The sequence below is a fragment of the Harpia harpyja genome, chromosome 21 (genome assembly GCF_026419915.1).
Source record: "Harpia harpyja isolate bHarHar1 chromosome 21, bHarHar1 primary haplotype, whole genome shotgun sequence".
Taxonomy (NCBI): Eukaryota; Metazoa; Chordata; class Aves; order Accipitriformes; family Accipitridae; genus Harpia; species Harpia harpyja.
Window position 1 is genome coordinate 9,794,994 of NC_068960.1, and position 25,311 is coordinate 9,820,304.

At 43.2% G+C, this 25,311-nt stretch overlaps 2 protein-coding genes across 7 annotated transcripts in view; one reads left to right on the forward strand and one right to left on the reverse strand.

Annotated features, from left to right (window-relative positions):
• TMC5 (transmembrane channel like 5) overlaps window positions 1-6,101 on the reverse strand; it is a 32,309-nt gene extending 26,208 nt beyond the window's left edge. The window contains exon 1 of one of the 2 annotated variants that reach the window (XM_052772404.1): window positions 5,801-6,101. The gene's annotated coding sequence lies outside the window, so the exon portion shown is untranslated. Of the gene's footprint in view, window positions 1-2,517; window positions 2,664-5,800 lie in introns of those variants that run through there. The other variant, XM_052772403.1, reaches the window with a different exon arrangement.
• Window positions 6,102-8,196: 2,095 nt separating this feature from the next.
• On the forward strand, window positions 8,197-25,207 carry TMC7 (transmembrane channel like 7). 5 transcript variants are annotated; one of them, XM_052772995.1, is made up of 16 exons: window positions 8,197-8,391; window positions 8,609-8,855; window positions 11,526-11,674; window positions 12,025-12,192; window positions 12,373-12,458; window positions 12,984-13,129; window positions 13,735-13,882; window positions 15,440-15,610; window positions 17,067-17,224; window positions 18,143-18,260; window positions 18,812-18,909; window positions 19,232-19,415; window positions 20,828-20,958; window positions 21,231-21,386; window positions 22,842-22,920; window positions 24,594-25,207. In XM_052772995.1, exons 1-16 carry the CDS (start codon window positions 8,331-8,333, stop codon window positions 24,615-24,617), a joined length of 2,124 nt encoding a protein of 707 aa, XP_052628955.1. In that variant the 5' UTR covers window positions 8,197-8,330; the 3' UTR covers window positions 24,618-25,207. The 5 variants fall into 5 exon arrangements, 4 of the variants coding, with proteins under 4 accessions (XP_052628955.1, XP_052628953.1, XP_052628954.1 ...); XM_052772994.1 differs by having other exon boundaries at window positions 8,237-8,391; window positions 23,995-25,207; XM_052772993.1 differs by having other exon boundaries at window positions 22,842-25,207.
• Window positions 25,208-25,311: the final 104 nt, after the last annotated feature.

A 25,311-nucleotide genomic window follows, 5' to 3' on the forward strand; every position in this document is an offset into this window, starting at 1 on the left:
GGTAAAGAGGAACAATCAGGGGTATACAACTACTAAAATTAAAAATAGGGAACTGAAGAGTAAGAAGAGTACACCTGGCAAAGAGAAGAAAGATTAACAAGAATAAGAAACCGTGAACAAAACTCTGCAGTATTTCTTTAACACTTGAAAGACATTACCTAGCTCATAGTCTGACCATTATGGGGAAAAAAAAAGCTAAGGCAAGAATCACTTCATACCAGTGCAAGTCAGTCTTGTGACTAAATTTCCAAACTGCAGACTATCACATTCTTTGCATGTAGCAGGACTAAATCTTGCTTTGCAAAACAAGTTTTTTAAGTCTGTCTATTAACCAACATTACCAGCTACTTGTATTTGAAGGAAATGACTGGTTACAGAAAAAAAGAAAGCAGTTTTTGAGTACCTGTTTGGAATTAGTTTTCTGCTTTCAGTGGAAAGGCAGCCTACCACACCAAATCTATTAGAGGCATGAGATACTGTTTACTAGAACAGTTCTAACGTTTTGCCTTAAAAGAAAGTTTTGTTTATTCTGTACTTGCAATGGATACCTCTCCAGTTTAAATGCAACCTTCAAATTATACTTTAATGAGTAGTATCAGTTACAGGAGTCTCATTCACAAGTGCAGTTGGAAAAGCTTATGAAAACTAGACATATAGTCATTTTAGATAATAAACAAGATTTTAAAGAAACATGATGTTGTTGAACTAAAAAAAGGGCATTGTTCTGTTTGTAATTTCTAGCTTAACTTCCTGTTAGGATATTGTCATCTCATCACTATTTGCACAAGCAGCATTTAAGATGACCCTGAGGGAAAACAAAAGCTATTCACAATATTCTGGCAAATCATCTAAGAAGCTAGAAAATGGCTGGGAAGAACCAGTCAGAAGAAAAGAGAACCAGTTTCATCACAGATTTCTCCTAACTCTTCAAAATCCTTATATGCAGTTTTCAAATTGTTGGACAAATAATTTCACATAAACTAAATACTTTTTTCAGACAAAATGCGCCTACATTAAAATGCAGTGTAACATGTTAGTACGTTAGGGTTCTATTCTACAATGAACATAAAGAAGCTCTAGACTATACAAGTCACAATTAGAGGCTATTTCACAAAAATGTGAATGGGGACACTGCCATAGAGTGCTAGCTCCTGTTACGTCAGCTCCTACAGCCATACCACACCACCTCACCACTCTACCGCTTTCATGGCAAGAATAAAAGTCCTCCCGACAAGCTTACTCGGGGGGGGGGGGGGAGAAATTGAAATAAGTTGCTTTGGGTGGAGTATGGACATACCAGCCCGGAACAGGTGCCATTTCAACCACACCGCTTAGCACAGGCAGCCTGCTGGTATCCTTATCCTGTGCCAGGGCTGTGTCGCGTGGGCAGGGACTGACACATCACACCATCACACCTTGAACGTGGCTCTACAGCTACTGACCGGCTGCTTCTGCTACACAGAGCAGGATCAGGCTGCTGTCAGTCCCAGGACCGGCAGAGACGACTGTAGTGACGCTAGGTCAGTGGAAGCAGAAGTTAGCACAGCTCCCACGCAGTACCATGGACTGCTTGCAGGTTTGCTTAACTAATGGAGCATTACTACGGGACAGAGACTTAGCAATAAAATCTTGGATGTAAAGATTTGGCTTTTGGATGTATATTTAATCTTTGCATAGAAACATTTCAACCTTTGTAGGTTAGGGCATAAAGGAAAAAAAAGCAATGCTGCGAACAGAGAAAAAGAGAGTAGTATTTAAATAGTAAGCCTGCGTGTTTTGAGGGGATGACAAAATGATTGACCACAAAGAGCATGAATACTTAAACCTGGGATTTTTCCCACCTATTTAATACAAAAGTACTTCTGGCTTCCCGTCACCTATTGTAACATACAAAACTCACAGCCTCCTACTTGGAAAATGCAGTGCCACATTCATTCACTAGCTAGCAGACTCAACACGCAAGCTACACCAAAGCAAAAGCAAATGTCATGCTGCAAGCTAGCGATCCTAGCAAGGCTGGTGCAACATCTCACAGACTGAAGCGTGGCACACCGGCTAAATACATCAGGGAAGAACGTGGCTGTTAATCCCCCATGGGACCAACCCTTCCAGCTGAAGACAGCGGAAGGTCATATGTGGCTAACGGGGCGATAAAGCTGTGAGGTGCCCTGCAGCAGGGCTGATACCAAGGTCAGGGCGGTGCTCCGTGTGGCTATTTACCTCTCAGATAGCAGAAGCCGAGTAGATGCCTGAGCACGCATGCAGTCCAGCCGCAACAGTTCCATCACGCTAAATTAACAGCCAGCATTAGTAAAACTGCAGTCGCCTGTCACACAGGCAGTTCGGGTGACTCCTCCACCTTCCAGCCCCGCCGGCGGGGAGCTGGAGCAGACCCTGCTCGGACCCCCGCAAGCTCCGGCCCCCGGCGACCCCGGCCCTACCAACCGCTGCCGCGACCGCAGAGCCGCAGCGGCGAGGGGCCCCAAGCCCCGGAGACCCCCGGCCCCGGCCCCTTACCTGCCTGCCTGCCGGGAGACGGCTGCCTGGCTCCGGCTCGCCCGCGCCACCTGCCTCGGCGTCCGCGGCGGGCGCCCCGGGAACCGGCACCCCCGCCCCGGGGGCGGCTCCTCGCGGTGCCCCGATCCCGCCTCCGGCCCTGATAGCCGCGGGGTGCCGCCGCGGCCGCCCGCTTCGCTTCGCTTCGCTTCGCTTCGCTTCCCTTCCCTTCCCTTCCCCCCGAACGGGCCGTGCGAGGAACTGCACCCCCCCGGAAAGGGGGAGCGGTAGTCTTGCTCTCACAGCTCAGAGAGAGAAAGGAAAACAACAAAGAGAAGTCCATTTCGTGGTGCCTGCTAGAGAACATGTTGCTTTATTTCTATTTCATCTCCAGGATACTCAGTTGCCTTCCATGAATTTAAACATGCTTTGCTTTTGGCCTGAATCGCAATAGCACCACAATAAAAGGACAAAGAGAAATACTTTTCAGACACAGGATGTGTTACCTTTATCCCCGTTGTCCTGGTCTCGGCTGGGATAGAGTTAATTTTCTTTCTAGTAGCTGGTATAGTGTTATGTTTTGGATTTAGTATGAGAAGAATGTTGGTAACACACGGATGTTTTAAGTTGTTGCTAACTAGTGTTTAGACTAAGTCAAGGATTTTTCAGCTTCTCATGCCCAGCCAGCAAGAAGGCAGGAGGGGCACAAGAGGTTGGGAGGGGACACAGCCAGGACAGCCAAGCCAAACTGGCCAAAAGGATATTCCATACTGTGAGAAATGCACTCACGCTGAATTTCATGAATTTTACAAGTTTATTATAGAACAAAGGCAAACAGCGCTGGGCACATGGTTAAAACCAGAGGCGCACCGGTTATACCCAAACTCGCCTTTTTATACACTGTGTTTGTGGTAATTCGAAGGGGTTATTTTAATATTTCAGGTATCTATTAACATAACTCCACCCCAGACCACCCCCCACTTGCGTGCGTCTCTTGTGGTTCGGAGGGGTCTTTGGGGATCTGCAAGGGATGAAGTCAGGAGTCTTCCTTTGGCTGCACTTTTCACCCTGTCATTTTCCTCCAGTCATACTTTTCAATATTTTCACATTAAACTTCTGGTTTTCCTTTGTTCTTCTTGTATCTTTCATGTCAAATAATCTTTGACCCCCAAAATGCTGTTCTCATGCTAACAAATCACTCATCTTCTTACTTGTGTTCTCAATTTTACTCGTCCTTGAGTCCATATGTCTGTTTTTCTATGTTTTCACAAATCTGTCTATACAGCTTTTAATTACTTGAGTTATAGGATGTCTTATCTCATCAGAAGAAACTACATATTCTGCTTGTGCCCATTTATTGCCTACAAACTATAAAATACAATTGATGTCTGGAATATATTAACTACATATTTCCCATGTTAAGGCCTAATTTAGCGGCAGTGAGGCAAACATGCTTTCGGGATGTAGCTTATGCAGTAGTTAGGCAAATTTCAGTGTTCTCGTTTTGCGAAAGCCAATATACATTTCACACATACCATGTGATGTCATGCCCAGTATATAAACCGGGGGGAGTTGGCTGGGGGACAAATTGCTGCTCAGGAACTAACTGGGCATCAGTCAGCAAGTGGTGAGCAATTGCACTGTGCATCACTTGTTTTGTATATTCCAATTCTTTTATTATTATTATTGTCATTTTATTATTATTATTTTCTTCCTTTCTGTTCTATTAAACTGTTCTTATCTCAACCCACGAGTTTACTTTTTTTTCCCCAATTCTTTTCCCCATCCCACTGGGTGGAGGGGGAAGTGAGTGAGTGGCTGCGTGGTGCTTAGTTGCTGGCTGGGGTTAAACCACAACACCTGGATTAATCATTCGTAGAGCAGAGATAAAGAACGATCTTGACCTCACATATTTTTATTTGTATTACAGGAAGGCTTATCTAGGGGTAAAAAAAATAGTTCATGTTAACACAGGCAATAATTAGCAGCTCCTGGATGGGGAATTTAATACCAGCTCTGTCTTCCTGTACTCTGTAGGGACCAGAAGGAACTTCTTCTCCTTCAGTGGACACAGAGAGAGTGATTTTTCTTGTCTTCCTCGCAGGAAGACATGGGCAAAACTATGGACTGGATAAAGCTACAGCTGAGCACCAGGCAGGGTGTGATACGAAAAAGCCAGTGAAGCGCTGGGGTGGTGCCTCTTGCAGGAATTTCTGTCCCAAAGCAGCTCAGCAGGGATGCCTCCATTACTTCAACTACACTGTAGCAGCTGGATCTTGCCAGCTGGACGCAGCGTTACCCCAGCACACCCACCACACAATAGTCACTGCCTGGCTGGTGCCCAGTGCCCTTCCCGAAGGCTAATGCTGTCCTGTGAACAGAGGAGCATCCTCAGACTGAATGTGGGGCTCAACAGCCACCACCGGGACAGGCACAGGTGAAAAGAGAAACAGGGTAAGGACAACAATGCTGGTTCTGCTGTCCCAGACCTGTGCTCTGCCCATTACATTTTTTTCCTTTTTGCTAATACTGTGCAGAATTATAGAACCCCAGCCACTTTTGTGTTAATACAGCTTGTAACATCCATTTGGGCATATTTTTATCTCCCCAGAAAAACACTCATCTTAAAACTTCCAGCAACTATTCCTAAGTAACTTCTCTGGTCAGCAAGATTAAAAAAACCCAAACAAACGAAAAATACCCCTGTTAACCTCTGGATTAAAGGGACCCTCACTAGCCAGTGGGGAATTGGTAACAAATCTATTTGCTCCGTGTTCAGAAGCTGAGCTGTTGTAATGGCCAAGAATCACTTTTACCAAATGGTTAGTGCTTTTCCAGTTCCTAAATTGGGTAAAACACGTCTACCCTGTACCAGACACATTCAACATAGACTTAAGTGAAGTTTTCTAATACTACTTTAAGGTTACGTTTTGCCCAAAGCAACATTCCTGGCATGACTGCAGAGGACTTGTCTGCAGATCTCTTGTACTGATCCAGGAGCTGCCTGCATGCTGCACAGGCCACAGGGCAAAGCACAGGGGTAGTTGAACACAAGATCCCCCCCCAAATTAAAACACTCAGAACTTCCCATAATGTTTAGAAGCATTTTGGGGCTGTGGCATTATGAAGAGGAACGATATAAAAGAAAAAGTGTCCTGGAAACACATGGTGTTACCAAGTGTGACAGATCTCCAGCATCAAGGGAAACAGTATACGGCAGTGGCATCCATGCTCAGCACAGACTGAAAACTGCTGCTTTTGTGAATAAGGTACATTGGACAAATAATGCACGAGAGGGACCTACTGCACTTCCTGCATGTGACTGTCGGGCTGTGGCAGAATCATCCGTTCTCTCCTCCTCAGCATGCCTGTCTTCCTGTTTTCCCACCTGGGATTTCTGCAATCCACAAAATTCACTGCAACATTTCCAAGCGTCTAAAAAGCTTTCTCAACTAAAAAAAAAAGAGAGAATAAAGAATGTTCTCACAAAATTCCTGGGGAAGTCAATCTTGTTTCAATTCCTCCAGTCTCTATTTAAATTTGTTCTCACAGGGTCATTAACCCAATACTTTTCTAGCACATGGAGTTTCGGAAAGAGTCTAATTAGTCAGCAAGTGTATTACTTACCTTTCTTCTTTGTATTCTTAGTGGTAAGAAAAGGAACACAAATAAAAAGTATAACTGACACCCCAGATGACACCCCCAGGGAAGTCTTACACCGTTAAGTGTTGCTATTTAAGGCAGAACTGGCACCGCTCTGTGTTCACAGCCAAACACAAAGACAGCCCACGCTTGGTTGGCTTCAAGGGACCAATAAAAGTGGCTCTGGTGGCGCAATACACATTCATATCTGGCATATGAATCGCACACTCAGCATGAATGCTGAACAATAGCGAATGATTCAGGAATGCTACCAAGGGCTTTCAATTTCCATCTCCTGAATTTTCAGGAATGATCAACTGGAAGTTGTTCACACAAAGCCCATGAAATGTGACACTCGACCAAGGAACCAAAATCACCCGTGTAAACGGGCTTCACTGAGGTGTCCAGCTCTGTCACAAACAAGCTGAACCTGCATGCTCTCAAGCTGAAGCACAGCCCAGCCTCTCTGGAGGGCAGCAGTCAGTCACGCAGCGTCAGCCTTTGCTATACAAAAAATCCTGGGAAAAATAATCCTGGAGATCTGTGAAAAGGACAAGGGAAAAAAAGCAATAGGCTTGAATCCCTGCCCTCTTGATCTAGCCTCCAGAGTGACTTATTGAAGGATGAGGGCAAGTTATAGCTTATTCTCATGGAAAAATAGCTAAAAAACATATTAGTTATATTCTAGACCAATCTACCAGCATGAAGGCAAGAACACCTATGAAACAGTTTGGGTTTGGTTTTTGTTTTTTTTTTTTTTAAAGTAGTTCAGTGCAATAAGGAAGTTCCTGTGCTTTAATTCCATGTGTCTGTATTTCACAATTCCCCTTAAGATATGTCTTTCTCCTCTGCCAGTAATAGATCAACTTGCTGATCATAAACATGTACAAATTACTTTGAGAACTTACATTTTTATCAATAACATTTTATGGTTTTATTATGAAAACTGATTATCCACATAGATTCTTATTGGTAATAAAGCAATTTGAAAATCACATACCTGAGCTGATGACACACAGGTGAGAGAAGAAACATGCTCATTTATGTCTGATTCACCACCCTGAAACCTAATGATGACTTATTTTTAAAAGTACTGCAGAAAGCAGATGAGGGACATTCAGAAAAATCTGGAAGACAGTAAGAAATGCTAGAAATGCCTCCCCCCCCCCCCCCCCCCCCATGTAACACTGTGGAAACTACCGGAGGTTTCATTTTCTTTTTCATCACATATGCCGTTATTGTCACACTAAAGGCAAGAATTATTCCAAGAAATAAGTCTCTCAGGGATGTTTACTACAACTTAACACAAACCCCACCCTCACGCTCAGATGGAAAAAGAGATCCAAGCATCTACTGACTTTGTTTGCTCCAGTTCATACTCAGTTTTCACATTTGAGGGAAAAGCCGTGTTGTTTCCACTGCAGCCCGTGTCACTGGACCTGGTCACTCAGAACAAGCTATGGAGTTTGGGCCCGCGGGCTAACGGGAGTTGACCAACCATCAGAGTTTGCAAGAAGTTTTTACAGCACCCAACACCAGCATGGACATTTAAGATTAACAGAAGACATCGAAACAAAACCTGTTTCTAAGCCAAAGGTCAGCGGGAGACACCCGGCAGTCAGAACACCCCACAGCCCTGCACGCGGGGTGCCTGGGCCCTGCCTCACGCTAACGGAGACGGTGGTCCGCCAGTAGCGTTCACATCCCGCTGTGCTTCTTCACGGTATTTTTAAAGCCGGCCCTGACTGAGAGAATAAAAAGACTCCGATGTCCCAGAACGCGAACCACTTATTTTAGGCCCACAAGTTTGAGGGTACAAAGCGATGCCACGGAGGGAGGGGGGGAGCCAGGACCGAAGACAGGGCCGCGGCTGCGGGAGGGAGCGGGCCCAGCCCGCCCCAGCCCCAGCCCCTCCCCTGCCCTCACACCGGCTCCCGCGGGGCGGGACACGCCGCACGCCCCGCCAGGGCGCCCCTGAGGGGCGAGCGCGGCCCGCTGCCTGCCAGGAGGGCGGCGGCGGGCGCCTCCTGCGGGCCAGGCGCCCCGGGGAGGGCGGCCCCAGCGGAGAGCCTCGCCCCCGCCCCGCCGGCGGCCCCGGCTCTCCGGCGGCCGCCGCCCCACAGCTCCGCCGGCTCCCTAACGCCCGGAAACGGCAGCAGCCGGCGCGGGACTGCGGCTTCCCCGGCGCGGACATGAGCGGGCTGGGGGCCGCCGCGGAGCCGCCGGGATGGCGGCTGGGCAGCGGCGGCAGCGGTAAGGGGGCGGGGGAGGCAGGTACCGAGCGCCGCGGGGCGCAGACGGGGAGGGAGCGAGCCCCCACCGGCGGGCGGCAGGTGGCGGGGGGGGAGGGAGCGGCGGCTGCGCCTCGGCTCGGCTCCCTCAGCGCGGCGGGGTCCCGCGTTGCTGCCGGCCGGGCGCCCTGTTGTGGCGCGCCCCGCTCCGCAGCCCCTGTGCTTCTTCCCTCTCGCAGAGGTCTTTCTTCCCGAGGAGACGCGCTCCGCCGCACCTGTGGATTTCCTGCAGGAGCTGCCCAGCTACCAGTCGGCGCTGAGGCGGCGGGCCGCCGCCGGGGGCACCCAGGAGCGGCGGACGGCCCTGCGGGGCTCCGCGGGGCTCCGCGCTGCAGAGGCCCGGGGGCCGGAGCAGGAGGGCGGCGAGCTGGCTGCTCGCCCTGCGAGAGAACTCCCCTTCAGCATGGCGGAGAAGAGGAGACTCAGGTTAATCTTTACACGCGGTTTTTTCCCTTTTTTCTAAAACAAACAAACAAAAAAGCAACAAACCCCCGAACTTGTCCTAAACACAACGTAGGTGTGATGGAAGGCTGAAGCAGAATTGCATCTGTTTCACCCAGTGGCATGTGGTTTTGACAAGAAGTTGCCCAGGTACTCGGGCCAAAGCGCGGCAGGCTCCCTGTGGCACCTCCAGCTGCAGGAGCGTGACCCGGTGCTCTTGGCTGGCCGCAAGGGAGTAGCTGACTGAGGGGAGGAATGGAGGAATAGGTTGAACTGGAAGAAATGAGTCAGAATTGGGAACTACCTGCAGCAGCCAAACGCGTTTCTCGCTGGCTTCCTTTTTTTTGTTTTGTTTTTTTGCACCTCGGGGTTTTGTGCTTTTGAGGGTCACTGTGAGTTATCTGTCATCAGCAACCGCCTTCTGCTATGTGAGTGCTGCTGTTCTTGCTGCTGTTCTCAGCGTTTCTTGCAAAATACATTGGTGCTCTCTCTGGTGTGGCTTAATACAGGTGGAAAGAAGCTTTCCAGGACCATTTCTTCCTTTTTTTCCTGTATCCCTTTTTAAATTGCTCTTTGCTGTGAGCTGTAAGCAGTTCCTGCCCCTCTGGTGGTAACCCCCAGCAGGGAGGGAGGGGATTGCAAAGAGCATGCTTTGTCCTGCCTGTATTTCTCTGCTTGTTGTCTCGTGTCTTACTGCTAGGCTGAAAGCTCCTTGGAGGAGAGAAGATACAGTATGTGTTTTTATGTTGTCAGGAAACAGTACCTGATTTAAAGTGCAGCTTTGTAGTTGTGGTTATGAACCAGGAGAGAGGTGAAAGTACAATTAAGGTCTGGTGCTCCACAGGGAATAAGAGTTACTCGCTTGCAAGAGTAGCGGGAAATGGGTTACAGCCTGACCCTGGAGTTAAGTAACCCTACAGCCTTTACACAAAGAATAGCAGAAGATCTAGGTCATGGTAAAGGAAAGTGCTCGATACATTGAATTTTTATTTGAAGTTGGATGTCTAAAGCTCAGTTCTTCAAGAAAAAGGAACTGCAGTCCTGTGGCAGTGGTGCGTGTTAGCAGTGGAGTTGGGACGTCCCAAGCTTGTTTACACGTTTTAGCGCTGAGAGATTCTGGTGGGGCTTCTTGGCACTTCTACAGATCAGTAAGCTGTGCATATTGTGCAGCAGCTGCCAACACAAAATGCTTGATATAAATGTCCTGAAAGCTGAACACTCAACTTCTGTAACACAGATGAATATGCAGCCCACGCCTCTAAAATGCAAACCAAACACGGGCCAGATAGTTCTCCAAACTGTCTGTTTAAAACGCTACATGCTGTAGCCTGTAGTTTCCACAAAATGAAATCTTTTGAGAGTAGCTCTATTTGCACATAAAGATGACGTTATCTGCTGCTTGTTTGATTGTTGCATATAGGGTTTAATTTGGTTTCTTGCCAAAGTGCTAATTTTACTTGCCGATCAGAAGAATACGGAGACTTTGTCAACATACAGCACACGTAGCAGTGGCATGGTGTGGCAGTGAGTCACGCGCTGAAGTAGGGTTGCGTACAAAGTCTTTTAGAATTGAAACCTTTGTCTTCTACTCTAGCACAGTGGGTGCTTAACTGTTGCCCTTCTTCAGTGGCATCAGAGGATGGAACAACATTTGCTGCATACAAGTCAATCTTCAAGCTATGTTTCTGGGATGTTTTTCTGTTTTTAAAGTTTCTTAAATGAAAAAATAAAATGCAAACTCTGAGCCACTCAGAATTCTCCTTGATGCTGTTGCTGACTGTGCAGCAATTTTTAAAATGCAAATGTATGCATATAGCATGAAAATATGTGAGAAGTGATTAAAAATTATAGACAGTTTGTGGCACATCCTCGGTGTTTGTTTGCAGCTTACACCCCCACACATGTTGGCAAAGAAATACTTTCTCAAATACATTGAGTTAGAACTTTCCAGCAACTTTTTCAAAATGCTATAAAAACTGAATAATTAAAAATGAATAATTTTAATAACATTTGTTTTCTGTTATGTGCTGGAAAGTGATATAAAAGTTAGAATTATAAAATCCAAATGAAATATTTAAGCCTCTTTATAGCTCTCTACTTTTTTTTTAATTTTTTTCCCCCCAACTTATTTTGACATTTCATTCTGATTTTGAGATCTGTGAGTTTTCTACAAAAAAAGAATATTCTATTTTGAACAGATGCATTTATAACATTAAAAGAAGAAAGCTAAGCATTTTAGAGAAATTTTTTAAGAGCCTCTTAGTGAATATGCTCTGGTAAGAAGTTTTGAGGAAAGAATCTTCTCTTCCTTTTCCAGCCATTTGTAAATACAAAATAATTAATGGCAACTTCCCCGAGATCCTACCGGGAAGTTCAGCTACATATTTTCTCCTGTGTTGTGCTATTGTCAATTGGATATTTTTTTTTTCTCCAAGAGAGGCAAGTGTTTTCTGTGAGAGGACTTACTATATTTGAATTAACTTGATGTCACAGTTACCAGGAGGAACAGATAGGGACAGCTAGTGTGTGTTACTCCAGCTTTTAGCACTGTACTATCCCTCCAAAGGCTGCAAGCAGGCTCCATTGTATTAGGCCCTGTTACATGTAGTGAGAAAGTATTTCTTGTGCTCAGTAACTGTATTTCTTGATTCTTAGGGACTGTCAGCAGGCTGATATAAAATATTTATCTGGATGGAAGCAGTGGAAAAGAACTAGCAGTAAATCATTGAAAAAAGTTCTCAATGAAGTCAAGGAGTTGTTGTCTTATCTGCAGCTTTGGCGACATGATATTCACAGCATAGAAGGTATTTATTGTCTGATGTCGATTTCTCCTCTTTAAAGTTGCTTCTGTTATTGGTAGTTTTACGTGTGTGAGCATAGTTTCAGATATAACTGTATGTGTGTTAAGAAGTTACCTGTTTCCTTTATTGCTGATGTAAAATCCATGATGGGGTAGAAGGAAATATATTAGAGAAAATTATTAAAAAGTCACATTTCCATTTCTGTTATATTGCTAAAAGCCTGCAGTACTTAAAACTAGCTTTAGTAATGTTTCATCAGTTAACTCAATGTAACTGAAATGATAATCTGCTCATTCTGTATTTTCAGTGATTTTGTCGTCTTAATTATTGGCACGTGTTTCTTTCATTCCCAGGGAAATTTGGCACTGGAATCCAGTCCTACTTCTCCTTCCTGCGTTTTCTGGTCCTGCTGAATTTTATAATTTTTATCCTGATGTTCAGTGTTGTTACCCTTCCCAGCATCATTTCTAAATATGGAATATTCAACAGTAGCTTTGCTAAAATTCCTCCAAAGAACATAGGTAAACATCTTCTGTATGTACTGCTGCTGTTTGTAAGATTCCCCCCTTCCGTCAGCTTCTCCTCCACCTCCCAGGACAAACATGCTTTTTTGTAAGAACTTGCCATGTTTGAATTAACTTGATCTTGCTGTTTAATGGGCATTACCATTTGAGTGACTTTTCCTGCCTTTCTTTTGACAGAGCCTCACTGCACAGTTTATAAACCTAGTGGTAATAAGGGACTTGTTTACTTCTATACTTACCTCAAAGATTTGTTCAGTGGCACTGTAAGTAATTAGAATTTTTTTTATTAAGTTTCTGTGTCTCGCTTAACATGTAAAATGTGAAAAGATTTTACTTGGCGAATCAAGCTTTGAGAATTTTGAAAAATGATAAGGCATATGCATCACTGGAGTAAAATTAGCCTTTATCCTTGGGAAGGGGAGTTTTCAAACTGGCTTTCAGTGAGTGTCCACAGGGCCTGGTTGGCCACGTGCTGCAGCCTGCACCTCCCCTCCCCAGCTGCTAAACATTACATATTCTGGAGCACGCTGCCTATTGTGCTCTCTGTGTAGGGTCTCAGTGTCCTTGTCATAGAGCTCTGATTGGTAGAGGGATTTTAAGCATGTAGTGTCTGCACTACAGTTTGGTAGAGGCAATGTCAGTATTTAGAAGCTACAGACTGTTGTAGCTTGCTGGGGGCCCCAATAGTAATTCTAAATTTACAAAATGATTGCTTAATACCAGGTTGGATTTACCTGGGCAGTTGCTGCTACTGTTACAAATTCTATTTAAACTTAATGTTTTCACAGGGGTTCCTTAAAGAGACAAGTTTGTTTTATGGCTATTACACAATAGATACTGCATGGCTCAGTGTCCTGAGGTACAACTTGCCACTAGCATATCTGCTAGCTACATTTGCCTACCTTGGATTAAGTCTCCTCTGGATAATAAAAAGGTAAACATGTTGGTATACTTTACTTTCTGCTACCTATTGCATAGTTGACGTTGTATTCTTGCTTGTAGGGAACATGCTGCATTCTAGAACTGGTTTAGATGGAAATGGAGAAGCTTTTGCTTGAGGATGCAGTGCCACAGTAGCCTTTGTCTGTCTTTGGGAAACTGAGCCAGCAAAATAAATAAAAATAAATAAATTTGAAGTGTTAGTTTTTCATGTGTATGCATACATATAAATAGAAGACCCTCAACTGTATGGTAGTTGTTGGAGGATTTTCTTTTGGTTTTCTGTTTGGTTTTTTTTCTTCTGCCATCTCAATTTCCTGAGCTAGCTCTTTGCAGTGTCAGAGAAGCACTGGATGAGGTGAGAAGGTATGACTGTGGCTAAGCGCGGAGGGAAGTAACCTGTGTCAATCACAGAAACTGACACTGAAAGCTTCCCAGAGACTTGCTGATATAAAGCAAATGTGGCTGTTTGCTTGGGAGGGATGGGGGTGGGGAGAGGGTGTCATTTAGTCTTTGATGAACCAGGTGTGCTTTTTGTTTCTTTTCCTGTGGATAAAATACGTCTCTTTGTGAATGAAGTAAAGTTGCATTTTTCTCTAGGTCTGTGGAAGGATTTAAGCGGAACTTGGTGCGTGATGAAGACCAATTTCAGAGTTACTGTAACAAAGTCTTTGCAGGCTGGGACTTCTGCATCACAGATCCAAACGCAGCACGGCTAAAACATCGCAGCTTGCAATATGAGCTCCAAGTGAGTAACTTTTGTTTTTCTATGATTATGGTTTCATATAACTTAGATGGCTAAGAAGGAGAGGTGTATAATTTTGCAGATAATGGAATAAGGATAAGAAGGATTGAAGTAGTTTATACTGGGGGCAGGGCTACCCACATCCTCTTGCATACTTTTTAGGTAGCTAGAATTGTGGTGCAATGTGAGAAGGATTGGCAGTGAGGATGACAGCCCTTCCCCCGTCCACTGGGGACTGAAGCCAACCTGTTAGCTGCTTATCTTATGTGCCTCTTCCTCACACTGGGTCCTGCTTCCTGTGTTAGTTTCTACATAATCCAACAGGAAAAGCTATCCCAGCTTTGGGCAAGACTCTTGTACTGTCAGGAATCAGTTTGGGTGTACAGGGTTGTAAGTCTGCAATGTGAATAAAATTCAGATGGTATGCTTCATACAAGTTGAGAGCACTGTTGCAGTAAGAAGATACTGAAAGTTTTTCACTAGGTGTCTTTGACACACGTGCACGTACAAAATGCTGATGTAGCTAATGGATTTCCCAAATCACAAAGCTCTCTGAAAAAAGAGTCTGAAAGGCTTTTCTGGTGAAACCAGTACTTTCTTTTGCTCTCTGTACACTGGAAGCAGAGGTTTGTGTAGTGAAAAAATTACCTTTGAAAAGATACTTCTACTTCAAACCACAAAGCAGTAATTATGGATTTCATAAATTACAGTGAGTTGCTTTCTGCTGTAGTGAAGTTCACAGTCATCTTTTCATCATATAACCAGAGCCTCCTTCATTTACCACACTTTTGCCTTTAGAACTCACACCTTAGAAGAACTTGCTCCTTAATATTACTGTTTGAAAGAAAGACTGAAGTGAAAAATAGCTGACAGGACAATGAAAGAAAAGCTACACATCTACTCTCTAAGAATATTTATAAATATAATTGTCATTGCAGTTTTATCAGGAAATAAGTCCTCAGAAAATAACTGGGTAATCTGTGGGTTTGCCCAGGTTAAATTGCCTTCACAGGTGATACTGTATTTTCACATCAGCTAAGGTGAAATATATCAAGTTTACACAACAAGGTGCTCAAGACTGTGCTTCTTTCTCTGTACCATCCCCCAATTTTCCTTCACAAAGAGTAGGAGAAGGAGGTTCGAGCCATAGGGGTGAGGACTGGTTACCTACCTGCAGAAGTAAAGAGATGAGTAGGCTGATTTACCTGGTTTCAGAGTTTAGTACCAAGCTGAGATCAGTCACTCACGATAAACAAGCAAGTTGTCTTTCTGTCCTCAAGGAGATATGTTACTGATATAGTAGAGATAAGAGGATTATGAGACACGTCTTTGGCTACAGAGCCCTTGGCCTGAGGAGACTGAGCACACTGGGGCTTCCACTCCTGCATGGACCTGTTTCTGTCAATGAAAAGGCACTCTCAGTTTGGTGTGCTTGGGCAGGCGGTGGGGTGACCTTCCTAGAAGAGGCTACGGATTTGCATGTCCCAGAGGTAGAAGACATGGTGTCAAGTGCTGTATGCTGCACCAGAAAACTACACATCCTTTTTCTATTGTTTGTAGACAGACTTGGAGGAAGAAAGACTGAAGCAAAAAATAGCTGACAGGACAATGAAAGAAAAGCTACGCATCTACTCTCTGAGAATACTTATAAATATAATCGTCTTTGCGGTTTTATCAGGATGTTTTTACTCTATTTATAGAGCAACTGTCTTCTCTCAAGAAAACTCCAATGTAAGTATCAGGCATGACATTAGGACAGACTCAGTCGGGGCTGGTGATTACAGCAAGAGGAACTATTGTGAAAGAGTCAAGTATCCTAATATAGCACCTTTCATGCAAGGGATCTGAAAACGCTTTCTACAGACTTAGATTTTTTTTTTTTTTTTGGTAGGAGAGAGTGAGAAAGATAAGAACCATGTGCAAAAAAACCCCAGTGATGTCTTCCTTTGATGCTGAGGCTTCTGTGTCTTGTGCCTTGGAGCTAATGCAGCTGACAAGAAAAGCAGCCCTCACTTTCCTTCCTATGTAACTGTTCTCACCTCACTGATCTGCTAGTACAAGTGCTTGTGTGTCTGGGCAGTGAACTGGCTGAGAGAACTGATCTGGTTAAAACAAGCTTTATTGTGATCAGTTTCTTGATCTGGTTCACTGCTCAACTGCAAAAAATGAACAGCAAGGGAAGGGGAGAGTAGAGATTATGATCTGTATTGTGGCTTGAGTTACAGCTGTGTGGGGAAACAGGAAGGCTTCGAACACAGAGCACTTTGCAGAAGAAAAAGTTTTTGCATCAGTAGTGGAAAGAATCAGGTTAGGTGGGGTTCTTCACCCCTGGCAGGACAAGCAGATGGGAAGAGCAGTTCAGAAGCAGAACAACAAGAGCAGACAATAGTTTCAACAGTTTTGCAACAGTAATTGACTTCTCTGTAGGACCCCAGGGTTGAATTAGCCTGACATGAATGGGGCCAGCATTTTTTCTCTCCCCTCTGTTTATTGGTGATGTGATGGGCACTGGCTGTGTATGGGAAAAGTTGTACTCGTGGTGGACCTAACTCTTAACTTCTGTAAACTGCTAGGATTGCAGAGACAGAAGCAAGAAATGGGGACTGAAGAAGTGTTTGTGTCAGAGGTATTGTTTGAGGGCAGAGAAAGGATAGCACAACACTGAACAACTCAAAAACCAGCTTAATTTATTGTGGGCTTTATTTACAAGGGTTGATATCTTGAACTTGCCTAAATGAGTAGGTAGAGGAGCTTGTTAAGATGGTAGGAAAGTCAGGGGGGCTTGTTTGGTGCCAGTGCAAATAACCCGAAAAGTGTCTGAACTTTGACATAAGTGTAAAAGCTGGTAGCCTTAGTGCTGGGATAGACAACATAGTCACATGCAAGCCTTGGTGAGATGAGCCTTTTCAAACAGAAGCTTTGGGAAAGCGCAAAAATACTCATACCTGGAGGCGGAGGGAGTTACTGGTGAAGGAAGCAGGAGAAAGCAAGGGTGTGTAGCAGCAAACTGCAGAGATAGATAGCAGTGGTCTGGCTTGTAGTTCCAAATATAGGTGGAGGATGAAGGCAGAGTAAAAGATGCTACCTGAATCCTGGATAAAGAGGCTGGTGGGTAGCTGGAGAGAGCACAATGTCAGGAAGGTGTGTTTCTCTGAGTATTATCTTTCTCTCATCTCTTCTTGTACAGGACATCAGCAATACGAACTTCCAGGTTAATCTCTTACTGCAGTATTTGCCTTCCATGGTGATCACATTGGCCAACTTCATTGCTCCTCAGATCTTCTCATTTCTGATCAGATTTGAAGATTATTCACCAGCCTTTGAAATCAGGCTGACACTCATGAGGTAAAGACATTTTTATTGTGGCCTTGGATGTTTCAACAACGTGTTCTGGGTAAGTTATAAGTATTGTAAACATTGAAATATCAAGAAGCAGAGAGGTTGGACTCTGCACTGGAGGGCCTGGGCACTGGAAGCCAAGCAGGCATTGTTTAACTTACATTTTAGTTGGAAACTTTAAATCTGGAAACAGTCTCCTGTTTTGATGACAGTACAGTGCAGTTGTTTCAGTGTCCAAGTTTTTCTCTCAGTCCCATTTAGCTGTGTGATCTGGACATCTTCAACAACCTGAATAAACAGTTGGTAGAGAACTGTGGCTGCAGAGCTGTGGATTCAAATCGCTTTGTGTGCAGCAGTTCCTTGAATGAGTAAATGTGTGTGCACAGCAGTGACTGAAGCGTGGCTTTGCTCAAGGCTGAAGTTAAAAGTTTGGGGATAAAAGATACTTCAGTGTGAGAGCATGAAGAACTAACATTTGGCAGCTTAAGGCAGTAAGATCTGGGCTGAAGCATCTGAACTTTGTCAAGCCCCTGTGCTTTGTATTTCCAATTTGGCCAAGTGCCTCTGAAGGTCTGAAGCCATGTGAGAGGGAAATGCTGCACACAGAGTTCTCACCTGGCTTCTCAAATTGTACTTGAGAGAATCGCAGCCCATTGCAGCATCAAGATCTGCAACTGAAATGACTGATCTAGGAACAATACCGAGAAAAGGAATAAGGGACTGTAGCCTAAAGCAGGGAAGGTGAAAAGCAATTTAACTTACTACTAAGGAAAGAAATGTGTTTATTATCTAGCTGGCCATTCCATTAAAGGTGTACAACCCTTTTGCCTTTCAAGCCTTCCTTGGACTCCTGTACAAGTTGAGCCAGGTGTTAGAATGGCTCTTTTTTGGCAAGTTTGGAATTGTGTTTTGCCTTTCTTCCAGGTGTGTCTTTGTGCGGTTGGCTAATATCGGTGTTCTCTTGTTCTCGCTGTGGAGTCAGATCTCCTACTGTGCCACTGATGAGTGTAAGGCCTGTGGATACAATTACGAACTCTATCCTGTAAGCAGATTTATCTTGGTCTTTAATCATCTGAACTTGTGAACAGAGATTTGTTTTCCATGAGATTTGCTTGTCTAGAGGTATTCAGAATCAGACCTGGGGTTGCCATTCATGTTATACCTGGTGCTGATTCTTACTGCTCAGTGCAGACCAGTACAGTTCTTACGTATATCTTTTGTTTGTCTAAAACTCTGATTAGAATTAGTCCAGTAGCAGATTATTGTTTAGCACAGACTTTCTCACTACCATGAGGCTTGTTTGAGGTAGCTCTGTTTTGGAGACAGTTGTGTTACTGCCTTTTGCTCCAATAAGACAAGTGGTCTTTCCTCAAAAAAACCCCACCAACAAACCAACCCAAACAAAACCCAACAAAACAAACAAAAAGCTTGGCATGGAAGCTCTGAAACACTTAAATATTTTAGAAATGGGAGTTAATCCAATTTGAACTTTATGGTGTTAACTGAGATGTTTGTTGCTTTAGTGATTGACAGATTGATTTTTCACTTGTTATTTAGACTCCTAATCTTATTTTTCCTGACTTGTTTTCATAGTGCTGGGAATCTGCAGTTGGGCAAGAAATGTATAAACTGATGATATTTGATTTTATTATAATTCTTGCTGTGACTCTATTTGTGGACTTTCCTAGAAAGTAAGTATCTCTGCCTTTTGAGCATACTTTTGCAAATGACATATGAAACAAGTTTTCTTTTTTTCTGTTATTAATTCCCCCTATTTCTAACCAGATTACCAGTTTTAAAATAAAACATAAACATATTTCTGGTGGTTTGAGTGCTTGTTTGCTATTCAGATGGCTGTATAGTTTTTGATATCTGAGTCTTTTTTTTCTTCTGACATTTTTCTGTTATGTTGTCTAATGCCTAAATGCTAAATATCTGTGTGTTCCAAATGTGTTAGAATTAAGCTAAGCTCTATAACTTTAATTTAGAACTAATGCTATTCTTTGGTTTTAGGTTCCTAGTTACTCATTGCTCTTGCAAGCCAGTTCAGTGGTGTGGATTGCAGGAATTTGGAATTCCTGACAATGTCCTGGAAATTGTTTATGGGCAGACTCTCTGCTGGATCGGAACCTTCTTTTCACCACTTCTCCCTGCAATAGCAACTATAAAATATTTCATCATCTTTTACATTAAAAAGGTAACAAAGGCATGTGGTAAACAAACAGAATTGAGCACATCTCTGGTTTTTGTGATACAGGTATGCAGTTGATTTAAAACAAACAAAAAAACCCCTAAAAACACCCAAGGTTGAAGTGTACTGGAAATGAGGTAATGGTATTCCATTTTCTGTAGGTTTTTTGCTTTTAAGAGAAGGTAGAATTTTGCTTTGAAATCAAGCAAACCAACATTTTAATAACTACCTGTTCAATTATTTGTCTGGGGTTTTTTTAATAAAATCTTTTTATGTAATAAAACTAGTTTAGAACACTTTTCTACAATAATCTATTTACTAACAACACAGCTTAGAACTTGGACAAAATTTTGCCAAGCTGCTAAAAATTTGGAAGCAGAATGGAAAATCCAAGCTGGGTTGGATGTTCAAGGTGTGATTTCTGCATACCAGAAGCTTTCCTCTGTGACCACACAGCTCCTTCGATGTGTCAAATTCTTACTGATACTTTAGCTCTTAGAAGAGGGGATGTATCCAGTGAAGATGTGGCAGAACGAAGATAAAGGCTGTGCCGTGGATCATACACCAAATGACTATGTCAGTTGACTCTGTGCAAGTGTATGAGACCCTGTCCTGGTTTCGGCTGGGACAGAGTGAATTTTCTTTCTAGTAGCTGGCATAGTGTTACGTTTTGGATTTAGTATGAGAAGAATGTTGGTAACACACTGATGTTTTCAGTTGTTGCTAAGTAGTGTTTAGACTAAGTCAAGGATTTTTCAGCTTCTCATGCCCAGCCAGCAAGAAGGCTGGAGGGGCACAAGAGGTTGGGAGGGGACACAGCCAGGGCAGCTGACCCAAAGTGGCATTCCATACCCTATGATGTCATACCCGCTATATAAACGGGGGAGTTGGCCTGGGCGGGGATTGCTGCTCAGGAACTAACTGGGCATCGATCAGCGAGTGGTGAGCAATTGCATTGTGCATCGTTTGTTTTGTATATTTCAATCCTTTTATTATTACTGTTATTTTATTATTATTGTTATTATTATCATTATTAGTTTCTTCCTTTCTGTCCTATTAAACTCTTCTTATCTCAACCAATGAGTTTCACCTTTTTCCTTCTAATTGTCTTCCCCCATCCCACTGGGTGGAGGGAAAGTGAGTGAGCGGCTGTGTGGTGCTTAGTTGTTGGCTGGGGTTAAACCACGACAGGCCCTCTGGATCAAATTCTTACTCAAACTAGGAGACACTGACTTATACCAGAATGTAAAGTGTTCTTGGCCATTTTCAGTCCATGTACATCAAAGGAAGGATGGTTACTTGATAGCTGGTAGCATATTTGAGAATGTTCAGCTGAAAATTCAGTTGGTGGGGAAGGTGTACCTGGATGTATGTATGTAGATGTACTGGTAACAGTTTTGCTCACTTTCCCTCTTCAGATCAGTTTGATACACACATGTAAACCTGCGGCTAGGCCTATCAGAGCATCAAGTTCCAATTTTTTCTTCTTGGTGGTGCTGTTGATTGGGCTCATCTTGGCTTTTATTCCTTTGGGAATCAGCATAGCACAGTAAGTGACAATTTAACTTCTGTGAAGTTCACATTTGTTCTAAGGTTGTCAGTTCCCTAAAAACAGGCACACAAGTTTGGAATGATAAATTGGAATAAAATATATGGTGTATAATAAATCAAATTATAACTTAGTTCATATAAACAAAAATTACAGTTTTAAAGACAAAGGACACTTTTACCCCACTGGCAAAATGGTGCTGGGCTCGTGTTGGATTATTTAATCGTTACATTTTGGGGTAGCATCTCGTTTCTGTTCTGCTTCTTCGACAGTATCCCCTCCTCCAAGGCATGTGGTCCATTCAGGAGTTTTAACACTTCATGGGCAGTTGTTCCAGATACAATACTTGGATTTCCAACAGGTCTGCAGCAGGTCCTTCATGGCATAGCATCAGAAGCCTTTGCAGTGCCTTTTTTTATGGTCACTTGGTGAGTACTGTGGAGACCTGATTCAGTCATGCAACTGCATGGTTCATTTCCTTCCTTACTGAACTGATACCAAACAACTATTAGACCAGATTTTCCATCTGCAGTCAAAAGCATCAAAGCCTGTACGAATCCTCAGCTCTTATGTCTTTGCCCATGTGTTCACACTCATTAGCTTTATTCCAGTTCCTCTTGCATGTCCCATATCCCACACTTGTCTTTTTCCAAAGTGTTAACTGTGAATCATTCTGCAAATTAGTATTGTTAGCCCTGTGATCACAAATTGTATCCGCAAACCTTGGTTTAAAAAAAAAATCCCAACAACAAACAAAACCCCCGAAACAGCCATACTGTAAAATAAAATTCAGTATAGGATCATAGAATTTTTAAGGTTGGAGGTCAGCTGTAGAGATCATATAATGCAACCCCGCCATTCAAAACAGAGTCAAGTAGGGCAGGTGTTCAGGAACCGTGTCCAGTTATGTTTTGAGTATCTCCAAAGGTGGAGACTCCACAACCTCTCTGGACAACCTGTTACAGTGTTTGGTCACTCTTGCAGTAAAAATTTTTTTTTCTTAGGTTAAAATGGAATTTTTTGCATTTCAGTTTAACCTGACTGTTTTCAGATCTTGCAGCCTTGTTACCTGCTACTTTCTACAACGTCTACACTTGAGAAACCATGCAGTTTATTTCAGACTCCACCCAGCCTTTTGTTCCATAACACATGTTTATCCATTCTCCTGAACGGAACCTGTTACTGCGTACACAGGAAATATCAAGTCCTCTTTTTTGGTTTGGGATTTTTTTTTTTTTCTTTTTTTACTTTATCATAAAGCCTGTGTAAGAGGTGGAGGATGACTTGCACTGCTACCCTCCTACTTATTATTTGGAAAAGAAAATACATGATTTATATAGGCATTTTTTGCCATTCTAGTTCTTGGTACTGCTCGTAATCATTTAATGCACTGTGGATAATCTGGGTTACAGATTACAGCTGGAATATGTGCTATAAGGAATGGCTGCAATACTGATCTGTGGCTGCTTACCATAGTTAGAAACCCCAATGGGAGCAAAGAGTTACTCCAGTGAAACCTCATTAAACTTAATTTCCGAGGAGCAACCCCCCCATACATACACTTAGAGCAGGGCAGGAACTGACAGTCTAGAGAGAGCTGTCAGAACACAACCTGTAACATCTGAAAGTGGCCATGCCTCTACATCCCCTAGCACTCTGTCCCTGCCTGCTGACAGCACAAATATCTCAGCAGGTGCTTTTGAGCAGAGCTATGCCCAATCTACCCCAGCTGTATATTGATTTTTTAATTATTTTTTTTCTCCATCAACTTCTTATCTGAAGCAAATGCACAAACCAACAATTCCTCTAGCCCATAACAGCCTTTTTCTGACTAATTCTGTTTTGCATGCTGTTAACATACAATGTTGGGTTGTCGTTCGCAGCCTCATTATGTTCTATTTTATTGCCTTGGCTGGAGCACACAAACGAGTGGTTGAGCAACTGAGGGAACAGCTGGTTATGGTAAGATTTGACCCACTTGTCTGTACCCCTAAAGTTTTCATTGTTGTGTCAGTAATCAGGCATGCAGAGGAACAACAGTTTTCGTAGTCTTCTGGATACTTGGTGTTTACACAGGCAGTGAAGAATGTTTTAGAAATTACACAGGAAAAATTACTGAAGCACTGTAGTATTTCTCAGTCTAGTTGGTTTTCCTGGGTATCAGCTGCAAGTGCAGCAAGGTCTGGTTATATGAGATAAGCCTCTGAGAAGCGGTGTCCCTGGTCATCTGTTGTCTTGCTTAACTCCACCCATCTGCATGGGTCTTTTTCTGCCAAACAAGAACCTGAATCTTGTGCTTTCTGTCCCCTCCACCATCTTACAGAACCCCCACCTCTATTTCCTTCTCCACTCTCACAAACAGGCACCCAACTGCCTACTCTTCCCTCCAGGCCTATGTTTCTGCTGCATCGTGTCTGGTCTTATTCCTGAGCACAGGGCTTTGTGGTCATCAAAACCTGCTGCCATGTTTGACAGCCTTCACATGCTGTGGTCTGTCAAACTCTGCTCTAGTCAGAACCTAGCTTCAATAGTAAGACTTCTCACTTTCTTAGGAAGTAGCCCATTTCTTGGTATGTGCTTCTTTTAGATATAGCATTTAACAACCTGTCCTTAGAAAAACACTGTGCTAGGGAAAGATTTTTGAAGAGTAAGGAATTTAAGAGCAAAAGCCTTACTGCTTTTTCAAGGGTTCCCAAATCGGTCAGGAATTCTGAAAATCCTTGCATGCTTTTTATTTTTGTTTGTTCACCGTTGTTAGGCTTCTTTGGAAGTATGGTTTTAAGTTTTTAGGTGTATGAGATGTTTTTACTAGGCTCAACGCAGAACTGTTAATATGTGACCTAACATGAGATAAATGAATTCAAGACTATTGTAAACTTAAAATTGTTCAGGCAGTTGAGGGTATGCTGGGAGCCACTAATTAGAGTACAATGTGGTGAGTACACCTATTTATTTCTAATAAAGAAATGAGCTTTTCATAGATAACTTGTACTACTTCTGTTCATCTACAGCTTACTTTTTATCCTGTCTTTCCAGGAGAGTCGTGACAAGCAGTTCTTAATCAGAAAGATAACAGAAGCTCAGAGGCATCCTTGAAAACCGCTAAAAGCCAGAAGAACTTGACTTCCTGAAACTCCCAGAACCACTAGATGACAGTAGAAGCATCTGCAGCACTTAAAAACCAAGCAGCTGACTGGCAACCTGGCACTGCGGTCTTAGTCTTGATTATGCTAGTGGGCCTTGGAAGTTTCCAAGACTGGAAATTTAGTTAATTTATATTGTGTTAGACCTGTCCAAAAAATTGTATGGTAGGACACTTTGTTGCTGCTACAATTTCAGGGTTGTTGGGGTTTAAGTCCCTATTTTTTCAGGGGTTTTGGTAAAATGTGGTCAGAACTGAAATTCTGTTTAAGAACTTTGTACTGTTTTTACAAATTATGCTTTAAAAATCGGGGGGGGGGTCTGTGGTTTTACATGTTTCCAACTCACTTCTGTTTTAAAACCAAAGCAAAAGAGAGATGTGTGTCAGTATTTTGAAATAGTGCACAGGAGAAGAAAACATGGCATGGGTTTGAAATCAGTTTTCTAAATCTTTTTAGAGAAGAGATTTTGATACTTATTTTGGTCTGAAATAGCGAGTGCAGTTGAACACTGGATAACTTTGCAACATGGTTCAGAGAAAACAAGCTGATAAAAGAGCTCTGAATAAACCCTGAGATAGAGGAGGAGACCACCAGGCGGGTCACCGGGCGGTGCACGTCTGTCACAGGGAAAGCCATTGCTCGGGTACCAGCCTCGCTGCTGTGGAGTAGCTTTTTTTTTTATTTTATTTTTTTAACTTAAATGTGTTAAGGCATTATTACTTGTGTTTTATTCTTGTACAAACATCTTGACTACTGTTCTCTTTGTTCTAAAATGTGAACGTTTGAGAGTTTAGTTATAGTTTGGAAGTGCAGCATTCAGAAACTTATGTGTCAGTACCATTTAAATTCACGTGTGTTCTTGCTTAAATTAAATGATGGAGCTGTGTGACTTCGAGGGAACAGTATTTCTCAGTAGACTGCTGTTTCCGTTAAAGATTGTTCTTAAGGATTTTCTGTGCAGAACTGTGTGTATTACTTGAAATGTGCCAGTAGCACACTGCTAGCTAGTATGTGAGGCTATTCTTTTTATATCGTGTTTTGGAATGTTTTCTGCCTTCATTTTAAAGAAACTAACGTTCAATAAATGATACTACTCTTTTTTTAGATATGACGCCTGATGTTTTTTGAGCGGGTTTGCTTTGACGGGCCTTTGGGTCTGCAGGCGCCTTTCCGGGCCCGGGCCCTCAGGGCCCTCAGCTCGCGCCACCGG